General features: G+C 43.3%; 2 protein-coding genes across 2 annotated transcripts in view; one reads left to right on the plus strand and one right to left on the minus strand.

Moving 5' to 3' along the window:
• Positions 1-13,872, plus strand: part of LOC135906043 (chitotriosidase-1-like) — a 61,584-nt gene extending 47,712 nt beyond the window's left edge. Inside the window, exon 8 of the mRNA XM_065437189.2 lies at positions 10,432-13,872. Within this exon, the coding sequence (XP_065293261.1) occupies positions 10,432-10,581 (150 nt within the window). The 3' untranslated portion in view covers positions 10,582-13,872. The remainder of the gene's footprint in view (positions 1-10,431) is intronic.
• A 1,128-nt stretch (positions 13,873-15,000) lies between these two features.
• LOC135906042 (collagen alpha-5(IV) chain-like) overlaps positions 15,001-20,991 on the minus strand; it is a 105,807-nt gene continuing 99,816 nt past the window's right edge. The window contains exons 40-41 of the mRNA XM_065437188.2: positions 19,594-19,680; positions 15,001-15,937 (exon numbers count right to left, since the gene is read on the minus strand). Of these exons, the coding sequence (XP_065293260.1) occupies positions 15,674-15,937; positions 19,594-19,680 (351 nt within the window). The 3' untranslated portion in view covers positions 15,001-15,673. The remainder of the gene's footprint in view (positions 15,938-19,593; positions 19,681-20,991) is intronic.

The raw sequence follows: 20,991 nt of genomic DNA on the forward strand, positions 1-20,991 counted from the left end.
GGCGATGCTGACGGTAGAAATGTGCCTGTAGTGTCCATATAGTTACTATCGCATAACACAAGCTGTTCTTATCCAATATTCGACCCAAGCGCTTGATGGAAATCACAAGCTTCATTTATTGTGATTCACGGCTATGACTGTTCCAAAAAAGTGTTTAATATTCAATCTAAGCAGTGATAACAAGCTGTATTTAGTGGGTCTCTATTAGGTTGTTGGCTTTCTGTTCAACTTCAAATTACGTTTTGTGTGAGAGTTGCTTTCTGCTTTATCTCTAATACTGCCACATGCTTTATCGGATGTTATGTTTCCCAGATCATGCATTATTCTTTCTTTGTCCTCCAGGAAATGTATTAACAGGGCTCTGCTGTGTTCCTGCATCTTGCACCTGTATAATGAGAGCATGCCTGCCACACATAAAACTTCCAGAAACGATTGATTGTGCCAAAATTGCTTTGATAGTATTCTTTTTTACAGAAGAAAGGGTGTTATAAAGGGGGTTTGTAACAACCTGGCTCCCTTTCCTGTACAATACATACACAAATAATTAAGAAATGGGCTGCTACGGGGCAGGATAGGGAGTGCAAAATATGCAAGTAAATGTTTTTTTTTTTAAATAAAGCCAGGGTGATAAATTGGGGGTGCACAAGTTACCCAAGTGTGCAAATTATGTGAGTAAATATGGTACAGTCGAACCCAGTTATAGGACTGCTGGTTTTAACGATACTTGGATGTAACAAGGAACATCTACAGCACCTTCAACTTTTGTGTGTGTCCAATAGTTAAATAGACCGCTTACTACAATGTCCAATGCCACATTATTGGCTATAATAATGAAATCTGGCTACTTGGTGTCTGAGCCATTATGCCTTGCACCCTGCATGATACGCCTTTGTTGCCCCTCTTCGATCGCCCTTCCACCCAGCACCACCTAGAACAGCTCAAGGCCACAGTACTGCCACCATGACGTCATGAGATGGCAGTGGATGGGCGCTGGAGATTTAGCACCGTGCTGAAAGAACTAACATGCTTTTACGATCACAGTAACTATGCTTCAGGAAGCATATTCACACTGTTTGCATTTCTTGATGTGAACAAACTTTTGGCGAAGACTCTGTCCAAAATATACGCAAAGGACAATGGAAGGGTGTGGACGACATTACCATTCCTCTCGCGAGGGGAAATATTGCACAGATATTTATGCACATGCGACGCAAACTTTTTGTTGCTTATGTTTTTCGGTATAAACAGTTGTGCATTTCTTCAATGTTTCTAGCTTTCTTTTTTTAGATTTAACAACAGCATCCACAGTGTTTTTATTGATTTGGGAAGAAAAGCTTTCTAGCAGTACATTCGTACTGCACCACAGCGCATTCGTCCTGCGCCACAGCACTTGTTTCAGAACCACTTCACTTGTATGCCCATCATCAGAGACGTCAGAATCAGATGGCTGCTTGTTAACAGCCCTAAGGTAAGGTCGATCACTACCTGACGCTGGTTAGGCAGATTTAGAAAGTACTCATTCTTTGATAGATTTTCAACGACAGCGTAGCTATGTGCTACGGCATCGATGACAAAGATTGTTGGGTGTAGCAGCCCACTTTGGCCTAGCACTCTGATGGGACCATAGTGCCTTTCAACAATGGAGATGTCTATTTCTTTATTCACTGTCAGTTCCCCGCATTTTTCACATTTGAGCTTCTTCAATGCAGCATACACAGTGTATCCCGCCACATAGACCAAGACTGTTATGATGTATTTGATCTTTGAGAGCGCCTCCTGAGTCACCACTATGTTGCAGTGAGTAGTTTCCTTGCTTGATTACATTTCAAGGTCCTGCCATCCTTCATCAATGCTACAACTGCTACCTGCTGTGGCGGCCATCGGTAGCGTGCTTTGCAGCCGCCAATTTGTTTTCACATTCATGTACCGGTCTTATTAACACGCGATACTGGGCATCAGCCAAGTGCTTATATTTGCCAAAGCGATTTTCTAATGCGTTGGTTTGAATTTTCCCCAGCAGAATGTAGGACAACTTGAGCTCATCAAAACAGTATCTGGTGCATTCAATCAAGCCGTGTGTTGTTTGGTGAAGGGCAGCATAGGTCTCTTTCATTAGCATCCTGCTGTCGTAGCTCATCGTTCTTCCCTTCCACAGTTGTAGCCAATCAAGGAGCTTGTAGGGGAAATTGATCTTTGGATTGTCCAATGAAAACATTGATTCTTGGTACTGGTTTCTCAGGCGGTCCCCTTTGTGAGGAGTTTTCATGTTCAAAACCTTCCACTATTTCACGATAACCTCAATAAACATTGCTGTTTCTTCTACAGGGGACAAGTTGTGCTTCATGCCAATGACTCTAAGTCCAGGGAGGATAGTGTCATTATATATTTGCAAAGCGAGCTTCACATTCTGTTTTTCTGTTTGAGGAAAAAAGTCATTTTTTATGATAAAGTGTAAGCTTGCCTGAGAAGTTGTCCAAGTTCAATAATATACACATACCTGTTGGTTTGAAAAGATGCTCTACGAGCAATATAATATTAAAAAGTGTGCAAGCCAACCCTGATTAAAAAGAATTTGACAGTACTCACCTTCAAGTACTAAAAGGAGGGAAATCGTCTTATGGTATAGAGAGTATCCACTTTTTGCACATGTGATTACCCTGAGGAAACATGAACACACATACCTTGCATCCTGAGTCATGATTTCCACGACAGTTGGGAACACAACAATTGTTAGGCTTGGTGACATTAATGTTGCACCATTATTGAAATTCGTGCCCTTTTCAAATCGTGTTGCGAGACGGGCACTGACAAGATTTTGGAAAGCATGAGAAATAGCAGACAACTTAACCTAGGAGTGACTTGATTCAACTATGCGGAAAGTGACTGCAGGCATGTTGCAATGTGCACAGCATTCAACAAAAGCTACTGTGCGAAGTGTTTGACAAGTCGCGACAATAGAGCCACGATTGCGATGGCATGCAAACACATTTCTCACATGCCACCGCACCTATGGAGAAGCATGACAGCCAGGAGAGATGCATTCTTTCGATCGCCTCCAGTTGATAACGTATAGTTGCAGACTTAGTCACTCTAGTCACTATAGTGACTATAGTCACTATAGTCACTTTAGTCTTAGACTATACCGGCTCGACAGCCACCGTAGCCCTCCATAAAGAAAGCAACAAAATCCCTTTAAAGAAAGGCGTCAGGCAGCGAGATACGATCTCTCCAATGCTATTCACAGCGTGTTTACAGGAGGTATTCAGAGACCTGGATTGGGAAGAATTGGGGATAAAAGTTAATGGAGAATACCTTAGTAACTTGCGATTCGCTGATGATATTGCCATGCTCAGGGGACCAACTGCAATGCATGATCACTGACCTGGAGAGGCAAAGCAGAAGGGTGGGTCTAAAAATTAATCTGCAGAAAACTAAAGTAATGTTTAACAGTCTCGGAAGAGAACAGCAGTTTACAATAGGTAGCGAGGCACTGGAAGTGGTAAGGGAATACATATACTTAGGACAGGTAGTGACCGCTGTAGGAGTTGGAGGTAATCCAACCACTGGCGCCAGTTGTAGGAGTTGAAGGCAATCCTACCGCTGTCACCAGTTGTAGGAGTTGAGGACGGACTTTGCGATGAAACACTTGGGAGGTTTATTTTACATTATTTACAGTGAGACATCAATGAACAGTCGTACAGTCATTACGGCCTGGCAGCAACTCGGACGCTGCGGCCCACGGCAAGAAGTTCGAGAGAGGTGAATCCGGGAATGCTCTACGAATCCTGGAATGCTCCTCTGCTGCTCCCGGTCTGCGTCTTTTAAGCCCTTCGATGACTGGAAGACGCATCATGTTCGGCCAATGGGAGAGCCTGCTCAGATGATGCCATTTTCGGCCAATGGTAGGCGCCAGTGCGGTGGTGTCGCACCCGGCGGCTCCCTGCGGTCTTGCCTTGCTGACTTACGCACCATCACAAAGGCCAGGTGGGCGATGGCGGACCAAGGCGGGCAGAATTGGTCTTGCCTCGCTGGCTTGCAATGCGCTCTTCAAAGGCGGACGGGGGGGGGGGGGACGCTTGGGTCCCAACTGTCCGAAGGCCCCCTACTCCCGGCGGTATGTCCTCGCTGGCTTGCGAATGCCCTCTTTAAAGGCGGCCGGTGCGACGCTGCCAGGCCTTCCCGGTGCATCACAGCCGTCTGGCTTCGGGACTCGCGTTACCTGGAACAGTGCCGGGCTATCCCCTCGCTTTCTGGAAGAGCCAAGCATTGAATAGCTTCACCGGCGGCGTACGAAGTGGGGGCCTTCAACTTCGCTTCGCCTTCAACTGCGCTTCTCAATTAGTTGTGCTGCGATTCGATGTGGTCTGGGGAACTCGAAGGGGGCTCAGGAAAAGGTCCCGTATCTAACAGCTCGTCCTCGCCTCAGAAGTTCTGAATGGCCGGTGAACTCAATTCGCTGGCCATGAGGAACGCTGAAAGAACCTGCAGGGTACTGGGGTCGAGCCTCGTTTGACGAACTTCGGGATCCTGGGCCCTGGAGAACAATCGTCAAACAAACAAAACAACACAGCGCTGCACCACGCTTAAGCGCAGGCTCTTCACCCCTGACTCGCCAGGCTATTACTGAGTCAAAATCAACCATGATCTTTTATTTCCCCAATTTTGACAAAGCAGTTCCAACCGCCCTTCCAAACCGCTATCCATTTCTCCCCTAATGCCGACAAGACCAGAGTACTATTGCTGTTGCAAAACAAAGGGTCGTTGACGTTGCAAACAACAAATGAAAACAGCCGAACATAACTTAAGTGGCCTAACTACACAAACAGCATGTTTCCAATCTATCGCAGTGGCGTACTTATCGCACGTATTGGTGCCACTGAACAATCTGGTCAACCTCACAAGTACGTAATCACAAGCGCACTAGCCTTGTGGTCACTAAACAGAACGCGTACTTGCATTCTAGGCAAACTTTTCATTCACGCTTACTCACGTTTCTTCCCTGAAAGTCCTACAGGACACGTGACTTAAACGAACAATTAAACTTGCGGGACTTACACACTCCGCAGAACCCTTAAAATAATGCGTCTTTTAATAACTCGTTCCACGCATACTTATCAGAGAAGTCAGAATACGGCTGCCCTCAACACACACAAGCAACCCAGTCATAAATCTGCTTCCTTCCGTCCACACAGGACACGCGCTAAAGGAACTAAGGACGCTTTCAATGCAAATGATGCACTTACTGAAAACCTACGCGGTTAACCTTAGAAAATAAAGAACGCTTATAAAAAAAAGGTCAACTATAACACATGCGCGTTAGGATAGGCCTCTCAACAATAACCTTGACACTCAGGTTACTCACTCACTCACAAAAAAGAGCCTATACACTTATTAACTAACACTCGCGAGACTACATGTTTACATAAACCTCATCTTTCAAATCTTGAGCTTCTCAAACAAAACATAAACAGAGCTCATACCTTACATATTGAAAGGAACTTACATCGCGAAAATTACCAAATGCTCAAAAATAAAACAAAACAGAACATTTTACTTCTACGGAAGCTCTGTTTGCCTCCCGTTCCAAACGTTTACGTCTGACTCATACTTTGAGCCGTACCCGAGGTGGTCGCGGTTTGAAAGCTACTCTGGCTGCCGAGGAACAACAAAAGGGCTGACTCACTATCAGCTCCCCAAAGACGTTACGGTCTCCTGCCAATTTGCGTCCTGGCGCCCCGCTTTCCTCACAAACTCGATTGACCGCGTCGCTACTCCCTACCTGGTCTCGTCCTGCCAACTTGCGCTTCTTCGTACTGCACGCTGAGATTTGAAAAGAACTACGGAATGATGAGGAGTTTAACTACCCCGTGCCCTTTGTCTGCGTCCGTGCAGAACATGCATCGCGGTCCCCCTTTGACCGGTGGCTTGAACGTTTTGGATGCGTCAACATCGTCCGTGACGACCGCACCTTTTTCCTCGTGCCCTGTCCTTTGGGTTTCTCGCCATCTTTGGCGGCGCTACATTAGTTACCGTCTTTCGGTCTTTACCGCACTTCTTTTTACGGCGCTTTCTCTTTGCACTCGCTTTCCTGTCGCCTTCTCATGCCTCGTGCTGGCCGGTACACATTTCGTCGGCCCAGATCGGTCTCTTACCCGCACAGTCTGAGTGATTTACATTTAAATCTACTCTCACTTTGCTTGGACTGGCGGACAGCTCAACCGACTCTGGCACAATGCAGCAGGCTTTACTCGAGTTATGCAACTCGCACTCTTGCGAACTGCCCTCTACTGCATTGCCCAGCTCATGCTGTGCATCGGCACACAGCCCGTCGGTATCGATTGCTGTCTCACGCGCACAGTCCGAATGATTAACAACGGAATCATCCCTATCTAGGCTATCTAGACTGGTGGAGAGCCGCACCGATCCCTGAACAATGCAGTTGTTCTCTCGTGAACTACGGAGCTCGCCATCTCGAGGACTACTCTCAACTTGGATCGTCCAGTTCGCACTTCACTTCTGCACGCAGATCTGGCTCTAAATGGGTGCTCGCGTCCGTCGGGTCAGCAGTACCCTTTTCTTCGCTAGCAACCTCGCTAACATTACAAGCGACGCACCAGCCTGGTAACTGTGCCAATTTGTTCGCAGCTGGCCTAGCTGTCTCTACAGTCATCTGTTGGCACAGCACCTCGTCGCTCTCCTTGCGGCCTTTAACGGCCTCTGTTGCCACTAAGGCATCGTTAGCAGCTAGCCTTTTCCCTTCACTTATGAATCTGCAGCCAATCTCACAGGCACTACTCTTCTCGTCGGCTTTTGGCGAAAATTCGCTCGATGCTGCCTCATTCTTTCGCTCTGTACTACCTACAGAATTTTCAGACAGACGTTGTCTCTGTGCCATTAACTGATCACAATACTGTATCTCTTCTAACAATGCCGCCTTCTCTCTCTCATACTTTTGCTCACGCTTACGTTCCTGATACTCACGTTTGCGTTCATTGTCACGTTCTTGTCGCTCACGCTGACGTTCTTGACACTCACACCTAAGAGTAAGTTCTTGAAGCTCACGCTTCCGTTGATTCTCGCGTTCTTCACGCTTACGCTCACTCTTACGTTCACGATGCTCTCGCTCACCTTCACGACGCTCACGCTCCCGTGGTTCCTGTATCACCTCCCAAGCAAGCTCAATGCTTTTGCCATCATTGCCACTATTGTTAATCGCCTATATGATAGCTGGCGTTTTCATCCGTTCGTCCGCCTCAACTCCCAAATCGTCGCACACCAACAAGTCTAATCTCGTCAACCTTCTAAGATCCATGGCAACTGCCCCGACAGGTGGTTGGAACTGTTTTCCTTTATTAATTCGTGCAAACACACAATGCAACAAATTCCCGATTCCCAGAACTATCAAAATGAACACACAACATTTGAGTCTGGCGAATCAAAAGGAAAAAAACCACGCGCTCACTTACGGTTGCAGCACCCTGCCATCCGGTTCATTTGTCCGCTGTTCCCGGTTCCTCCGGACTCCCTGGGTCGAAGGCTTGCTCTTCTTTGCCACTCCCAGTTTCTTCGGACCTCTTTCGACGAAGGCCCTCTCTTCGTCGCTCTTCCCGGTTCCTTAGGATCTCTCTCGACGAAGGTTGATCCGTAGCGTTGCCACCAGCTGTTGCATTCGGAGGCGATCTCACCGCTGCCGACCAGTTGTAGGGGTTTAGGACGGACTTCGGTATGAAAACAAACTTGGAGGATTTATTTTACATTATTTACAGTGAGACGTCAATGAACAGTCGTACAGTCATTACGGGCCGGCAGCAACTCGGACGCTGCGGCCCGCGGCAAGAAGTTCGAGAGAGGTGAATCCGGGAATGCTCTACGAATCCTGGAATGCTCCTCTGCTGCTCCCGGTCTTCGTCTTTTAAGCCCTTCGATGACTGGAAGACGCGTCATGTTCGGCCAATGGGAGAGCCCGCTCAGATGACGCCATTTTCGGCCAATGGTAGGCGCCCGTGCGGCGGTGTCACACCCGGCGGCTCCCTGCGGTCTTGCCTTGCTGACTTACGCGCCGTCACAAAGGCCAGGTGGGCGACGGCGGATCAAGGCTGGCAGAATTGGTCTTGCCTCGCTGGCTTGCAATGCGCTCTTCAAAGGCGGACAGGGGGTGCGACGCTTGGGCCCCAACTGTCCGAGGGCCCCTACTCCAGGCGGTATGTCCTCGCTAGCTTGCAAATGCCCTCTTCAAAGGCGGCCGGTGCGACGCTGCCAGGCCTTCCTGGTACATCACAGCCGTCTGGCTTCGGGACTCGCGTTACCTGGAACAGTGCCGGGCTATCCCCTCGCTTTCTGGAAGAGCCAAGCATTGAATAGCTTCACCGGCGGCGTACGAAGTGGGGGCTTTCAACTTGTTTGCACGTGCGCGCCTCTGGAATGTGCTTTCCGTGTTTCTGCGCTTCTCAATTAGTTGTGCTGCGATTCGATGTGGTCTGGGGAACTCGAAGGGGGCTCAGAAAAAGGTCCCGTATCTAACACCGCGGATCCGGATCATGAGACTGAAATAATCAGAAGAATAAGAATAGGCTGGGGTGCCTTTGTCAGGCAGAATAGGTTTGGCAGGTGTAACGTTAAGGGATAAGAAAAGAGCAGATTGGGTGAGAAATCAAATGGAAGGTAATGACATCTTAGTTGAAATCAAGAAAAAGAAATGGGAATGGGCAGGACATGTAATGAGGAGAGAAGATAACCGATGGTCATTAAGGGTTACGGACTGGATTCCAAGAGAAGGGAAGCGTAGCAGGGGGCGGCAGAATGTTAGGTGGGCGGATGAGATTTAAGAAGTTTGCAGGGACAACATGGCCACAATTTGTACATGACCGGAGTAGTTGAAGTATGGGAAAGGCCTTTGCCCTGCAGTGGGTGTAACTAGGCTGCTGCTGCTGCTGCTGCTGATGATGATAGTCGCTGACTTCAGGCAGTGCTGCGTCCTTAGCTTGTTCTAGGTGGTGTTCTTGCTTTCCGACGTTGGCAAGAGTGTGAAAAGGAGACGGGATAGGGGAGTGCAAGGTTGGCGATGCAATGCAATGTATGCCTTGCTGGGTGTGCAGCACAAAGGCGAGTGTAACAAAGAGGCTTGCATTTTTTTGCTTTTTTTAAGGCAATGTGATGAAGGCATGCTACGTTGGCTGCGTGGCTCAAAGATGAGTGGGATAAAGTGGCTCTCGCTTTTTTCTTTCTGAGGATTTTGCATTCTTTTTTTTCTTTCGGCGCACACACCCAGTAGCCAGATTTAATTGTTATAACTGACACTGTGACATGGGAGCATTGTAATAAGTGGTTTATTTTACCATAGAACACATACAAAAGTTGACAGTGCATCGGCTGCTCATTGTTATATCCTATATATTGTTTAAATTGGTATCGTTACATGTGGGTTCGACTGTAATTTTAAATCGGAACAAGAGTTGATCTCTCTTGACAGCTACTCAAATATTGCCCACATTTAAGGACGTAAATACATTAATCTTATAAATAATGTCCAGAAAACCTTCATACATCTTGCATCAAGTACAAAGAAGGCTCTGGTTAAGCAGCAGATTAAGTTGATGGCACAGGAGACTCTTCAATACACTTGTGTTTTGCTGTTATGGCTTGGTCTGAATGAACTTCTCTCCTGGTTGCCTGAGCCAAGTACACTAGGCTGACTGGCATATCAGTTGTTGGCAATACCACTTGATCACCAGTTGGGTTCACCATGATGTCTTTTATGGCATACCATATTGTACTGCGATGGGGACCCATTTTGAACTGGTTGCATTCAATAATTACATTATTTGTTGCTGGGCTATGAGGTAATTTAGACTTTGTAGAGTGATTTATGGCCCAACAGCTACTTCTAAGGCAAAACAGCAAGTTGAAAAATTGCATTGTTACTCCTTTAAGTAAATGAGCTTATGCCAGTATTACCACCTTTGCTGAGAAAAAAAGCAACTCGGACATAGATGAACATGCTCTTTTATTTTTACTACTGTATGCAACCCTTAGAAGAAAGTTTAAAAGCCCAGAAAAGGATCAGCTGCTCATTCTCTAACTTTTTGATAATGTGATGGCAAAAAGATTTTGTAATGAATCCTTTTGGAAGAATTCTATGCTGTGTATGAATAGCCCATTGGAGCACTTGTGATGCAGCTTATAATGTGCCGATTTAAGGAGTACTAGCAAAGGGGGTGCCAGCACAAGGGTCCAAATGGCAGCTGGGGCCGTGAAAGAAAACACGGCTGTGCCAGTGGAAACTGACCAAGTGGCAACCCCAGCTGATGTGCTTTCATCAAACACCAACATGTTGTTTACTTTTGCCTTATTAGTCATATTTCCTACAAGTTTTACAGAATGGGAATCTCTGCATTCATATTTATATATGCTACTACTTTCTTTTTTATGCAGGCCAAATGGATCCTTTCAGAGGGCTATGGAGGAATAATGACATTTAGTCTCAACTGTGATGACTGCACCGGAGCTGCTTCTCCAGAAGGTGTTCGATTTCCTCTCCACAAGAAGATCAAAGAGGTTGTGGAGCAAGGGTTAACTGCCTGAGGGTTAACCACATATTATGCATGGGCTGTACCCTGTGCACTGTTGGCTGAAAAATTATGCACATGGTATATTACAAGCTTTGTTTTGCAGAAACGAATTTAAAGGCATCTGTGCATCTGCTGTTTCTAGCTCTTTCATTTTTATGGCTAGCCTCATCTGCAATGCTGATCAACTACGGAAAATTGTAGTGTGGCGCATGGTTGACTCCAGGCTTGTTGTCTCAATGTGCGCTCACTTCTCATTCAGCTTACTGCCCTGAACTAATGCTCCAATCTTTTAATTGATAGTGCTGCCTATGGACAACATGCAAAGACAGAAACGAGCCCAGAATTTTTGTATGTTGTGAGGACTCTGAGTTTATTTGGTACATCGTGAATTGTGACACTAGGCATTAAGGGGCTAATAATTTGAAGTGACTTTTGATTGTGGTCCATGCTCGCATTTGGGATTGAGCCTTGTGTAAATGATCTTGCAAGATTGATAAACCTGTTTTGTGTGTACTACTTTATGTAGTAATTAGCGGCACTGCCAGTCCTTGTGCCGTGTTCATTTTAGCTGTGGCAGTCGGGAGAACTTGGAGTGCAAACAGAACCTTAAAGCTTAATGTTTTGGCATGAAGTTACACGACATAGGGTTGAGAGGGAGTAAGGCAACGTGGCAGTGTCATACATGCTGCAGGCATTTGTCATCTGCTTTAACATTGGGTGGTCTAAAAAGTAACCGTGCACTTGAGTACAGTACATTTCACATGGTTCTGCGGATTTGTCCTACAGAGAAGTTTAACCACTGTTTAACCACAGCCAGAAAATGTTTTTCTTGTTTAGAGGTAGCCTCTTTTCACAAAGGCCATTTACCAAGACTGTGTGACTTTCAGTGTATTGCGGTCCCATAATACCTGTCTAGAATTTGCTTGTACCTATTTTACTAGTGGGCACTTGGCAGCACAGACTGCATCCAAACAGCTGCAGTGGATGATCATCAGCAAAAATACCTGTGGCTGGATGAGGGGTACTTAACATCTCCATGTCCACCACCTATGGCACTTAAGGAACAATATGTCAAGCCTCCTTTTAATACGCTCACCTCTGGGAGGTAGAGTACCAAACCAAACATCACTTTTTTTTTTCTCTTTCTTGTTTAAAGTGACTATCTGTGAAGTGCCTGCCATATGTTTGGTAGCAAATTGCTAAATAGCTGGAAGGTTGTGCTTCATCTATTATCACTTGTCATTTATGCAACAATTTATTATTGTGGAGAAGCAAGTGGCACACTGTACTTGTTTCCATACACAATCAACGAACCAACCAAATAATAATTCAGTGAATAAGTAATAAATAAATAGCAATTTGGCAGAGACACTTAATACTGCTTACATGTTAAAATAGCATTATACCATTTGTAGACCTCGGAACCTAATGAACGCACTTATTTTATACACTCATGACATGGTGCCACTTCTCCCCACTGGCTGCGCCTTCACGTGCCCAATGACGCACACTAGGTCAAACGTTTAGTTAGCCAGATGGCTAATTGCTGTAATATACAATATGAACGAAAAGTAGCCTGATATACAGGTAGGTCCATTGTTAAAGAGAATGCGTATTATCAGATCATGAATGAATTTCTGTCTGTGTGAAGTATGGAAGTGAACAGCTTTGTGGAAGATACATGAAGAAGGTGGCACTGGATCTTCTTTATCCACTGGCATAGTGCACTGACAATGCTTCTGCAAGCATCAGCAGCTGTAGCACCAGCAAAATGTTAGTCAGCTGCCTGCCTATTCTAATGGACCTACCTGTACACCCTATAAACTGGTGCAGACTGTTTTTGTTCATGGGGATTTGAGGATTAAGCTGGCATGGGGCAGTAGTTTTTACCTCTCAATTCATTAGCGAGAAAGCAAAAAAAGAAAGGCAGTTGGAATTGTAAAATGCTAATATCAAATTCTTAATCCTTTACAGACGAGACGTATAAATACCTGAGAAGTATGTTTATTTTCTATCTAAATGTACAAAATGTATCGAGAATAAGCATAATCAATGAAGAGAAAAAGTATTTTATAGAACTTCTTTCAGCTATAGAGGTGAAACACTAGGCAGAAAACTGGAAATAGGCTTCCTCCAAGCCACCTATGGCTTCGTTTGAAATTTGTGCAGACCTCTCTCGTCATATGTGAACCATAGATGTATATTTCATTTCCTTTATATCAAGTGTACAATACCACTGCAGCCGGAGATCTTGCATTGGTCTGTCTCCTCTGACCGTGCTTTCAAAAGTGAGTGATCTTTCAAACTACTATTTCATCGTGCTGTATTCCGGTCTTCAGCCCTTCAAATGACACTTGCTGCCTGTCATTCAGTGTTGGCCAAAGACATTTAGCCAGAAACTTCATACTCTATGCCAAAACTCTGCAAGAAAAAGTGTTTTCTCATGTGTTGTCTGTAGGCAATACTCTTGCGACCTGCCATGGTTGCTCAGGGGCTGTGGTGTTGGGCTGCTGAGCACGAGGTCGCGGGATCGAATCCCGGCCACGGCGGCCGCATTTCGATAGGGGCGAAATGCGAAAACACCCGTGTAGTTAGATTTAGGTGCACGTTAAAGAACCCCAGGTGGTCGAAATTTCCGGAGTCCTCCACTCCGGCGTGCCTCATTATCAGAAAGTGGTTTTGGCACGTAAAACCCCATAATTAAAAAAAATATATTCTTGTGTGAAAGGTTAGTGTGCTGTGCTTGTCTTTTCAGCAGTACGGGACCATTTTTGCATTTGCTTGCATGAGATGTATCATATGTTTGAGATGTTACTCATGGCCCACTTTCTTGTGTCATGGGTAGCAGCAGCTATTGCCTAATCATCTATTAGTGGGCCTGAAATTTTTATTAGCTGTTTCGTACTCACTGTGATGCTGGAATTATTATTTATTTATTAATTTAGTTATGTTACTCTCAAAGCATGAATAAGGCATTACAGGGGAAGTCGAACAAACATCACAAGTAGCAAATCAACATGTTAACAGTAGATTATAGTATTTCTGTGAACATGCCAGTTTTTTTACGATGTACAAAGAGAAGAAAAACAAAACTAAACAACACACGTGGCATGAAAGCACACATTTTAGTAGAACTGCATTATGCTGCTAAAATGACCTGTTAGTCTTGATCTGAACAGGTCCTCGGGAATGATAACCACCGACTCTGGAAAGCAATTTCACTAATTTATTTGTTTGTGGCAAAAAGAGAGTGACATAATGCATTTGGGCTGTAGAAAATAAACTTGATCTTATGACGATGGTCTATGTGCCTCGATGTGTATGATAGGCTAGACAGAAGCAAATCACATAGCACATCATGAAAAAAAAAAATTCGTGACGTAGACACAAGCGTTGTACTTGGTGTTGTGATAACAAGTTTGATAGGAGCAAAGTCGACTTCATGTCACTAACGCTTGCAGTGAAAAAATAGTTGGTATTTAAGAATAAATTGAACAGCAGGGTTCTGTATGGATCCAACTGTGGAAGTTCAAATATGAAACCCCAGATAGAAGTTGCATATTCAAGTTTTGGGCCAACAAATAGCTTTTAAAATTGTAGTCTAAGAAAGGAAGTGACGTTGGAAAATTTGTGTCTCAAGGGGTTAGCCAAGGGGTTATCTAGAAATATTAGTTTGATAATTATGCCACAAGAGGCTAGCAGAGTGTGTTGCCCACTCCTCTGGAACATGTGGTAGCCCTCCTGGAACGAGGGCTTTTCGCAACTACTGACAGGTGGCAACACAAGTTTATGCTAGCGCTGCCTTCATACCAGAGGGCATCCCCATAGACAAAGCAACTTGGCGTTTTTTTTTTTCTTTTCATAAAAGCTAGGCAGGTAACTGCGTGAAATGTTATATTGAACGATTTGGTCTATAAAATGCTCTTTCCACAAAATTTCAGTTTGAGCAGAGCAGTGGTAATCGCAAAACCCTTTTTCTACAATTTTAAGAAGAAAAAAAATTCACATCACTGTTTGGTTTCGATTTCTAAAACTCCTGAACATCATGTGTTCAGCAGCTGTATTGCATCATAAAGTCTAAGCACTGATTTGAAATGTACATAAGTACTTGCTATTGTATGCATCTATGTCTAATGGTTCTTAGAGCAGCAGGAAATGCAAGATGAAGTGCCACTTTTGGATTTCCAAGGCCATATTATTATACCTGTCAACAGCTTTGCACCTTAATATGCAACCAAATTTGGGGTCGTAGTGAGTACTTGGCTCACGGGGTGAGAAACCACTCCATCAGAAAAATCTTAGCAATAGAACCATGAGTGGTGTTTGCTCTAGAATATTTTATTATGCTGAGTGATTAACAAGAGTTTTTCTGATACTGTGAACTTAATAATGCTGAAAATATAATCTTCATTCATATCATATAAAGCATTCATTGCACAGGGACTTTGAAATGTTTTATTAACAAATATGCAGAATATAGCACAAGAATCAACAACAAAAAGAAATTTTCTTGAAGAACAAAAGTGGTGAATGATGTCTTGCATTCTTCTACTGTAAACAGCAAATTGGCAGTGTTGACAGTCAGACGCACACGGAGAAGAAGAAAATGTCAGCAACACACTAATGCCATTGCTTGATTGCTGGCACATTTTCAGCATCTAGACTGATGGCCCGCTTTGTCTTGATCTCCTGCAGGCTTAATATTTACATACATATTGGCTTTCGTGCACTTTTCGTCACTCCTTTACGTAACCAGTGGTGCAGCAAAGTTACGGTGTGACTAGCTTCAACTTCCTTCCATGAAAAAGGCTTTTGCTACAACACATAGTACGCAGCATATCTGACTGTTGGCTTTAATGCATGCACACTCGCTGGCAGTTTTTAAGAGTACTATAAATGCAAGAACAAAGGAACATAAGCAACACAAGGCCTTTATGTGTAAGTTAACATGAAACTAACAAGTTCAACGAAACAATTTTGCTGTGTTCTTTAAAAAACAGCCACCCTCAGAATAAGGTTTCTTTCTTTTTTTTTTTTTTTTGCTGCAGAAAAAGTCAGGCTGGTGAACAAGGCAGTTGAACACAGGAAAAACAAAACTATTTTGCTCAAGGGACAATAACCTGCCGCCTGCAAACTTTGCAGCGAGAAACTCGTGTTCTCAGATCACCCGCCTTGAGCGTCTGTGGGTCTGGTGGTCTGAACATGTCATGGCGTTCGATTGTCGCCAACCAGTAGCTGAAGGCTGTAGTGTAGTAGTTGCACCGGCCATGACCATGACATTCAATAAACGGATTAGGTCGGAACTCTTCAAGACAGGAACCTGGTGAGACCAAGGGCTGGCCGCTGCCCTCCGCTCCCGAGTCAGTGTTCTGGAATGGAGAGAGAGAGAGAGAGAGAGAGAGAGAGAGATAAAATAGACCAAACTTTATATAGCAGCTTATTTCACCGTTTAATATGTAATATATTTATTTAGAGCCCCTTTATTTTCATGGTAGTTCGATTTCAGGGTGGTTGGAGGCAAGAGCATGGTAGTAAATATCCTATATAATTGGATAGAAATAAACTGCTTTGCCTTTTTTTTTTCCTGGAAGCTGTTTCAATACAAAACGAGTTTCATGTCACGGAATATAAATATTCTTTATTCATTATCTGGAGTGCTAAAATACAGTCCAGATAATGAACAATAAAAAATATTTGTATACTGTGCAGCGCAATTTGTTTTGTTTTCGCAAATGAGCTTCCTCCATTGAAATGTTTTTAAAGTGTAATTGTTGCCCAAGTTTGTGAGCACTCAGAAATGGGGCTCAAAGCCGAGATATTTCGGTAGTGAATCTAGGATAGTGACAATTTCTGTACCTTAAAGGGCCCTGAAAGACTTCTAGAAGTTGAGAAATGCATTTGAAGTTGAACTAGATTATTTCAGAAGTACTTTGCAGCAAAATTTTCTTCAGTGTGTTCAGCAGAAGTGAACTTATTGTCAATCAAAGATCACCTTTCGTGAAAATTACGGTGCTCCTGCTCCTTCAATGCCTTGCACTGCGAATGCTATGGTGGAGCAAGGTGTGCGCACAATGCTCCGCCTACTGAATGTCACCGTGACACACAGTTCAAATTTAATTTTGGACATTCGCATAAATTCCACTACTTCCAATTTTGGTATTCAAGATGTGCCATATGTGGTGCTCGGCGAGCTGCAGTGCGTTCAGCAAGCATGCTCGTCACGGCATCATCTTATCTGTGCTACATACAACCTAGTGCGTATGCACAAAGTTTGCTTTGTGCACTACAGGGCTGGAGTGCGGGCTCGCGCTCACGTGTTCTAGTCTGGCCATGCCACGTGGTGTGGACCAGCTTTGTCTTCTATCAGTTTGACAGATGGATAGCAGCTACATCCAACTTGTGCATTTTGAAGTGCTCCCAACAGTTCAACACGAAGCGATGTGTGCGAAGGCATCTAGCCAGGAGTGGCCAGGAGTGAGTGCGTGCTGGCAAGCGTACGCGCAGTTTGGCCTTAAGTTTCAGGTGGTTCGAGGCTAGTGGAGTGTTCAAAACTAATTAAAATTAGTGAGACCACTACGACCCTGATAAGCAGGGTGGCAAAAGTTTAATACCTACGTGGGCGGCCACAGTCGAGCATGAGCAGACGATATTCGGGTTCTTCCGGAAGTACGTAATTCTTATCAAAATTTTAAAGCAGAATTTCGCTTACTTCAGCTTGCTTAGTAAACTGTGTCAATATGCACAATACTAGTAGGAACAAGTGGACTGATCCAAACACACTTCATGATTGATGTCAGCTGTAAGCCAAAAGCAACTGTCTATGGGAATTTTGTATATGATGACATATGCTAATCGCCGGCAGCTTCAAAACGGGTGAGGAGAAGACCTCATTTGGAAAGAGATTGTTTGAGAAATATGTAGTGTTGTGCTCCACTTGTGAGCTCCACATGTTGTGCACGACTCTAAAATTTGGCTGAGATGTTCAAAGCAGCATATGCTATCTTTGCACTGCGTTTTTTTCACCAAGCCTGAGGGGTGTTTCAGGACCCCTTTAATATTTCATATGCCATTTCATGGCCACACCTGAAGCCTCTGTTCAGGCAAGACATTTAAAGGCAACCCTCACCAATGTCATGGCATGCTTAAATAATCTAGGCAAAAAAGAACATTTGCTTGATAATCGTTATTCACTCATTTTAGAGCTGTTTCCTGCTGATGAACAGTGGAAAGTTGGCAGCAGAAGTGCACTATTGTGAATTGTTCAACCGCACAGTTTAGAGCAGGTGAAGCATATCCTGGACCAAGGCCGTTATTGTGAGATTAGAATGTTTTTGTTGATCAGCCCTGTTAGTTGTGAAGCCTAACCTGATATTTATGAAAGTGGCTCAGGTTATAAAAAAATTTAGAAATGTTGGGTTTTTGCCTAAAATGAACAGTGCTGAATTCATCTAGTCAGTTTTGTATTGATGAAATATTTGCAAAAGTATTTAGAGGGGGCACTTGGTCTTGCATTCAGCACCTGTGGTATTGTTAATTTTGCAATTTTGTAAGTTCCAGACAAAGAACACTAAAAATGAAATGAGCATATTATATGTGTGGCTGCTTGCACTTGCAGATTAAAAACTGCTTTTGTATTGTGCCAGCCACAGTACAGTAGCCACTGTTGTACACCTTCAGTTGCATTTAGTCAGATCAGGGGCACTGCTCTTTCTAAAAAGAATGTAAAGCGTTTTGTCACAACTCAGTAAAAATGTCTTCAGAACTTATTGCTCTTATTTTTAGTATATGACATATTTATCGAATTTTTTTTGCAGTAATTAGGATGCTCATTTAGTGTTCTTGATACATTGCTTAACTCGCACCAAACATATTGCTCCCTCTACAAAACTTTACAAGTTTTAACTTTGTGCCTTCATCTACATTAACCCATACAGCTTTATACATATACACAAAAAAAAGAAAAAATACTAGAGGGAACTTTGCTGCAAGTGTCTGTGAGAGCTGCAAACACAGTGGTTCAGCCAGCATGGGAATGATGTTTAAGTATGTAGATTTTTCTAAACTTCATCCTTCTGGCTTCAAACGGGTATGTGAATATGAAAATTGATCATTTGCAACAAAATGGTGTGCTTGTTTCAGAGCATTTTGCGATGATTATGCATGTGTGCAGTCTTATTGGCTTCTGCATTTAGAAACATAGGATCGCCGCAAGATTTAGGGCAATAAAGGCACATAAAATGTGGTAACTAAAGCCACAAAAAAAGTCCTAAACCACAAACGTGAAGGTTACACAAATCCATGTGTGAACCATCGCTTGTTGCGGGGTTCATCGGAGTGTTGGATTTCCCTCTTGCAATAACACTATGCATTAACCTCCTCTGTGCTATTACTATTGAATTCTGACCAAATATGGCCAGACACTTTACTGCAGAATTCTTTTCAAAAACCAATGTAGACAATATTTTAAGTGTTTACATACGCAAAATTTCAATAAGTTATTGCAGAAAGTCAAGTTTAACAGCATCATACAAGATGATAAAATATATTACCAACAATAAAATGAACACTGCAAAAGAAATAGTCTCATGTCAGATAACCTTTTGGCATTTTTACTACAAACGGACGAATCCAGCTTGTTGATTGCTTTGGAGGGGTTAAAGAATCTGTTGTACTCTTCAAGTTTACTTAGTACACACTGTTACTGTATATTTGTCAGCAATATTAGAAACACGAAAGGGGCTCAGTTTATTTTGTGTCATATATAGTTGAGGAACGTTGTTTTTATTCATTGTGCTGAGTTGTTGATTGCCACGTAACAGCAGGAGAAAGCAAACAGTAATGTTCTATTCCACTTCATTGGCTTCAGGATACCTAGGGCCAGAACTCGACACAGCACTCCCCCCTTGAATAGTTTTGATGCAATCCACCTTAAAACGAGTACAAGTTCTTCATTATGAGTAACGCCACCTCAACCTGCACCTCTCCTTTCACTGCTGCCTGCTAGCAAAGCCAGTGTCCTACTTACCATGAAGAAGCTGTAGCCAGACCAAACACCGTCCCAGCCTTCAGGGCACTCTGGTACTTCCAGAGTCTGGCTGTGTATGGCTATGACCTGTTTGTGAGAAAATAGCAAAACACAGGTAAATAAGTTTTAATATGGGTATTTTGTACACTTTTGTCATTGTGCTGGTGGTGTGATGTGTAATGGGACCAAGTCATAGAAAGGAATTCGCTTCTTAATCCACATAATAGTGAATTATTTACATGACATGCAACCAAATGGGACCACGTCATAGAATGCAATTTGTTGCTTACATACTTATCATCAAATGATTGTCTTTCTCCCTGCAAACCTGGTGTGTGTGTGTGTGTGTGTATGTGTGTGCGCTCATAATATTGCATCAACAGTGCAAAATATTCACAGACCCGAATAACCTGTTATGTCCCTCAAAGTACTTTATGAAACCAAACTTTAGATATATATTGAACCAGTCATGCAGATTTTGTAGCTTTACAATTCATGCTACATGAGCTGTTATTGTCACTGCTGCAAAGTACCAAACTGTATACCTGTAACCAGTGCTGTGATGATGTTGGCATTTAAAGAATGTGTCATTCGTTCACTTTTGCCATAGAACAATGCGGGCACTCGCCCGATTGACTGATGCCGACTGATTGTGTGTACCTGCCTCGGATTGCAACATATTGTTTCCAACTTTAATGTTTTTACTCTTGTTGTTGTTGCTGTTACCATGCCTTTGTTATATTGCAAATCTTGCTTCTTAACCATTCTTGTTGATATTTTTGTTTTTAGCTGGTTATGACTGATGTTACCCGTCTTTTGCAATTCTGTTCATTCCTTTCACTTTGACATATATACATGTGTACTGCCATAACTTTCCAGTCTTAATGCAAATAAACATGTTTTATGCACTTAATTACATAAGTTACACATTTTCCAAATTATTGCTAGTTGTGAAATGTGATTCTGCATTCTTTTTTGGTAGGGGGAAGGGGGTTATTAAAGTTTCTGGCATTAAGTAGTGTTCTTCTTGAGCATAATGGCTGCTGTTTCAATGCTACCAGCAGTATTTAATTTTTGTGTGCTTTGTTTCACTGAAACATGGAAAAAAAAAACTGAAACTTGGGAAGCTGTGCTGTATCAGAAATATCTAGCCAGTTTTATGGCTTCTCAGAAGAGTGAAATCATTTTCATACTCTTGCTTTAAGTGGGCATAACTTGAACTGGTCTTTTAAGTCTTACTTAAACTTGTCATGGCCAAATGCATTACTTCAGCCATTGACTCGACAGTGTACACTGGTGCTCTTGATAGTTATATTTTTCAGACTTTTTAGTGATATGCATTTTTTTTTACAAATGGATGAAGTACCAAAGTAACAGAATTATTTTAAGTTGTTACAG

Source organism: Dermacentor albipictus, chromosome 1 (genome assembly GCF_038994185.2).
Source record: "Dermacentor albipictus isolate Rhodes 1998 colony chromosome 1, USDA_Dalb.pri_finalv2, whole genome shotgun sequence".
In the NCBI taxonomy this organism is placed as follows: domain Eukaryota; kingdom Metazoa; phylum Arthropoda; class Arachnida; order Ixodida; family Ixodidae; genus Dermacentor; species Dermacentor albipictus.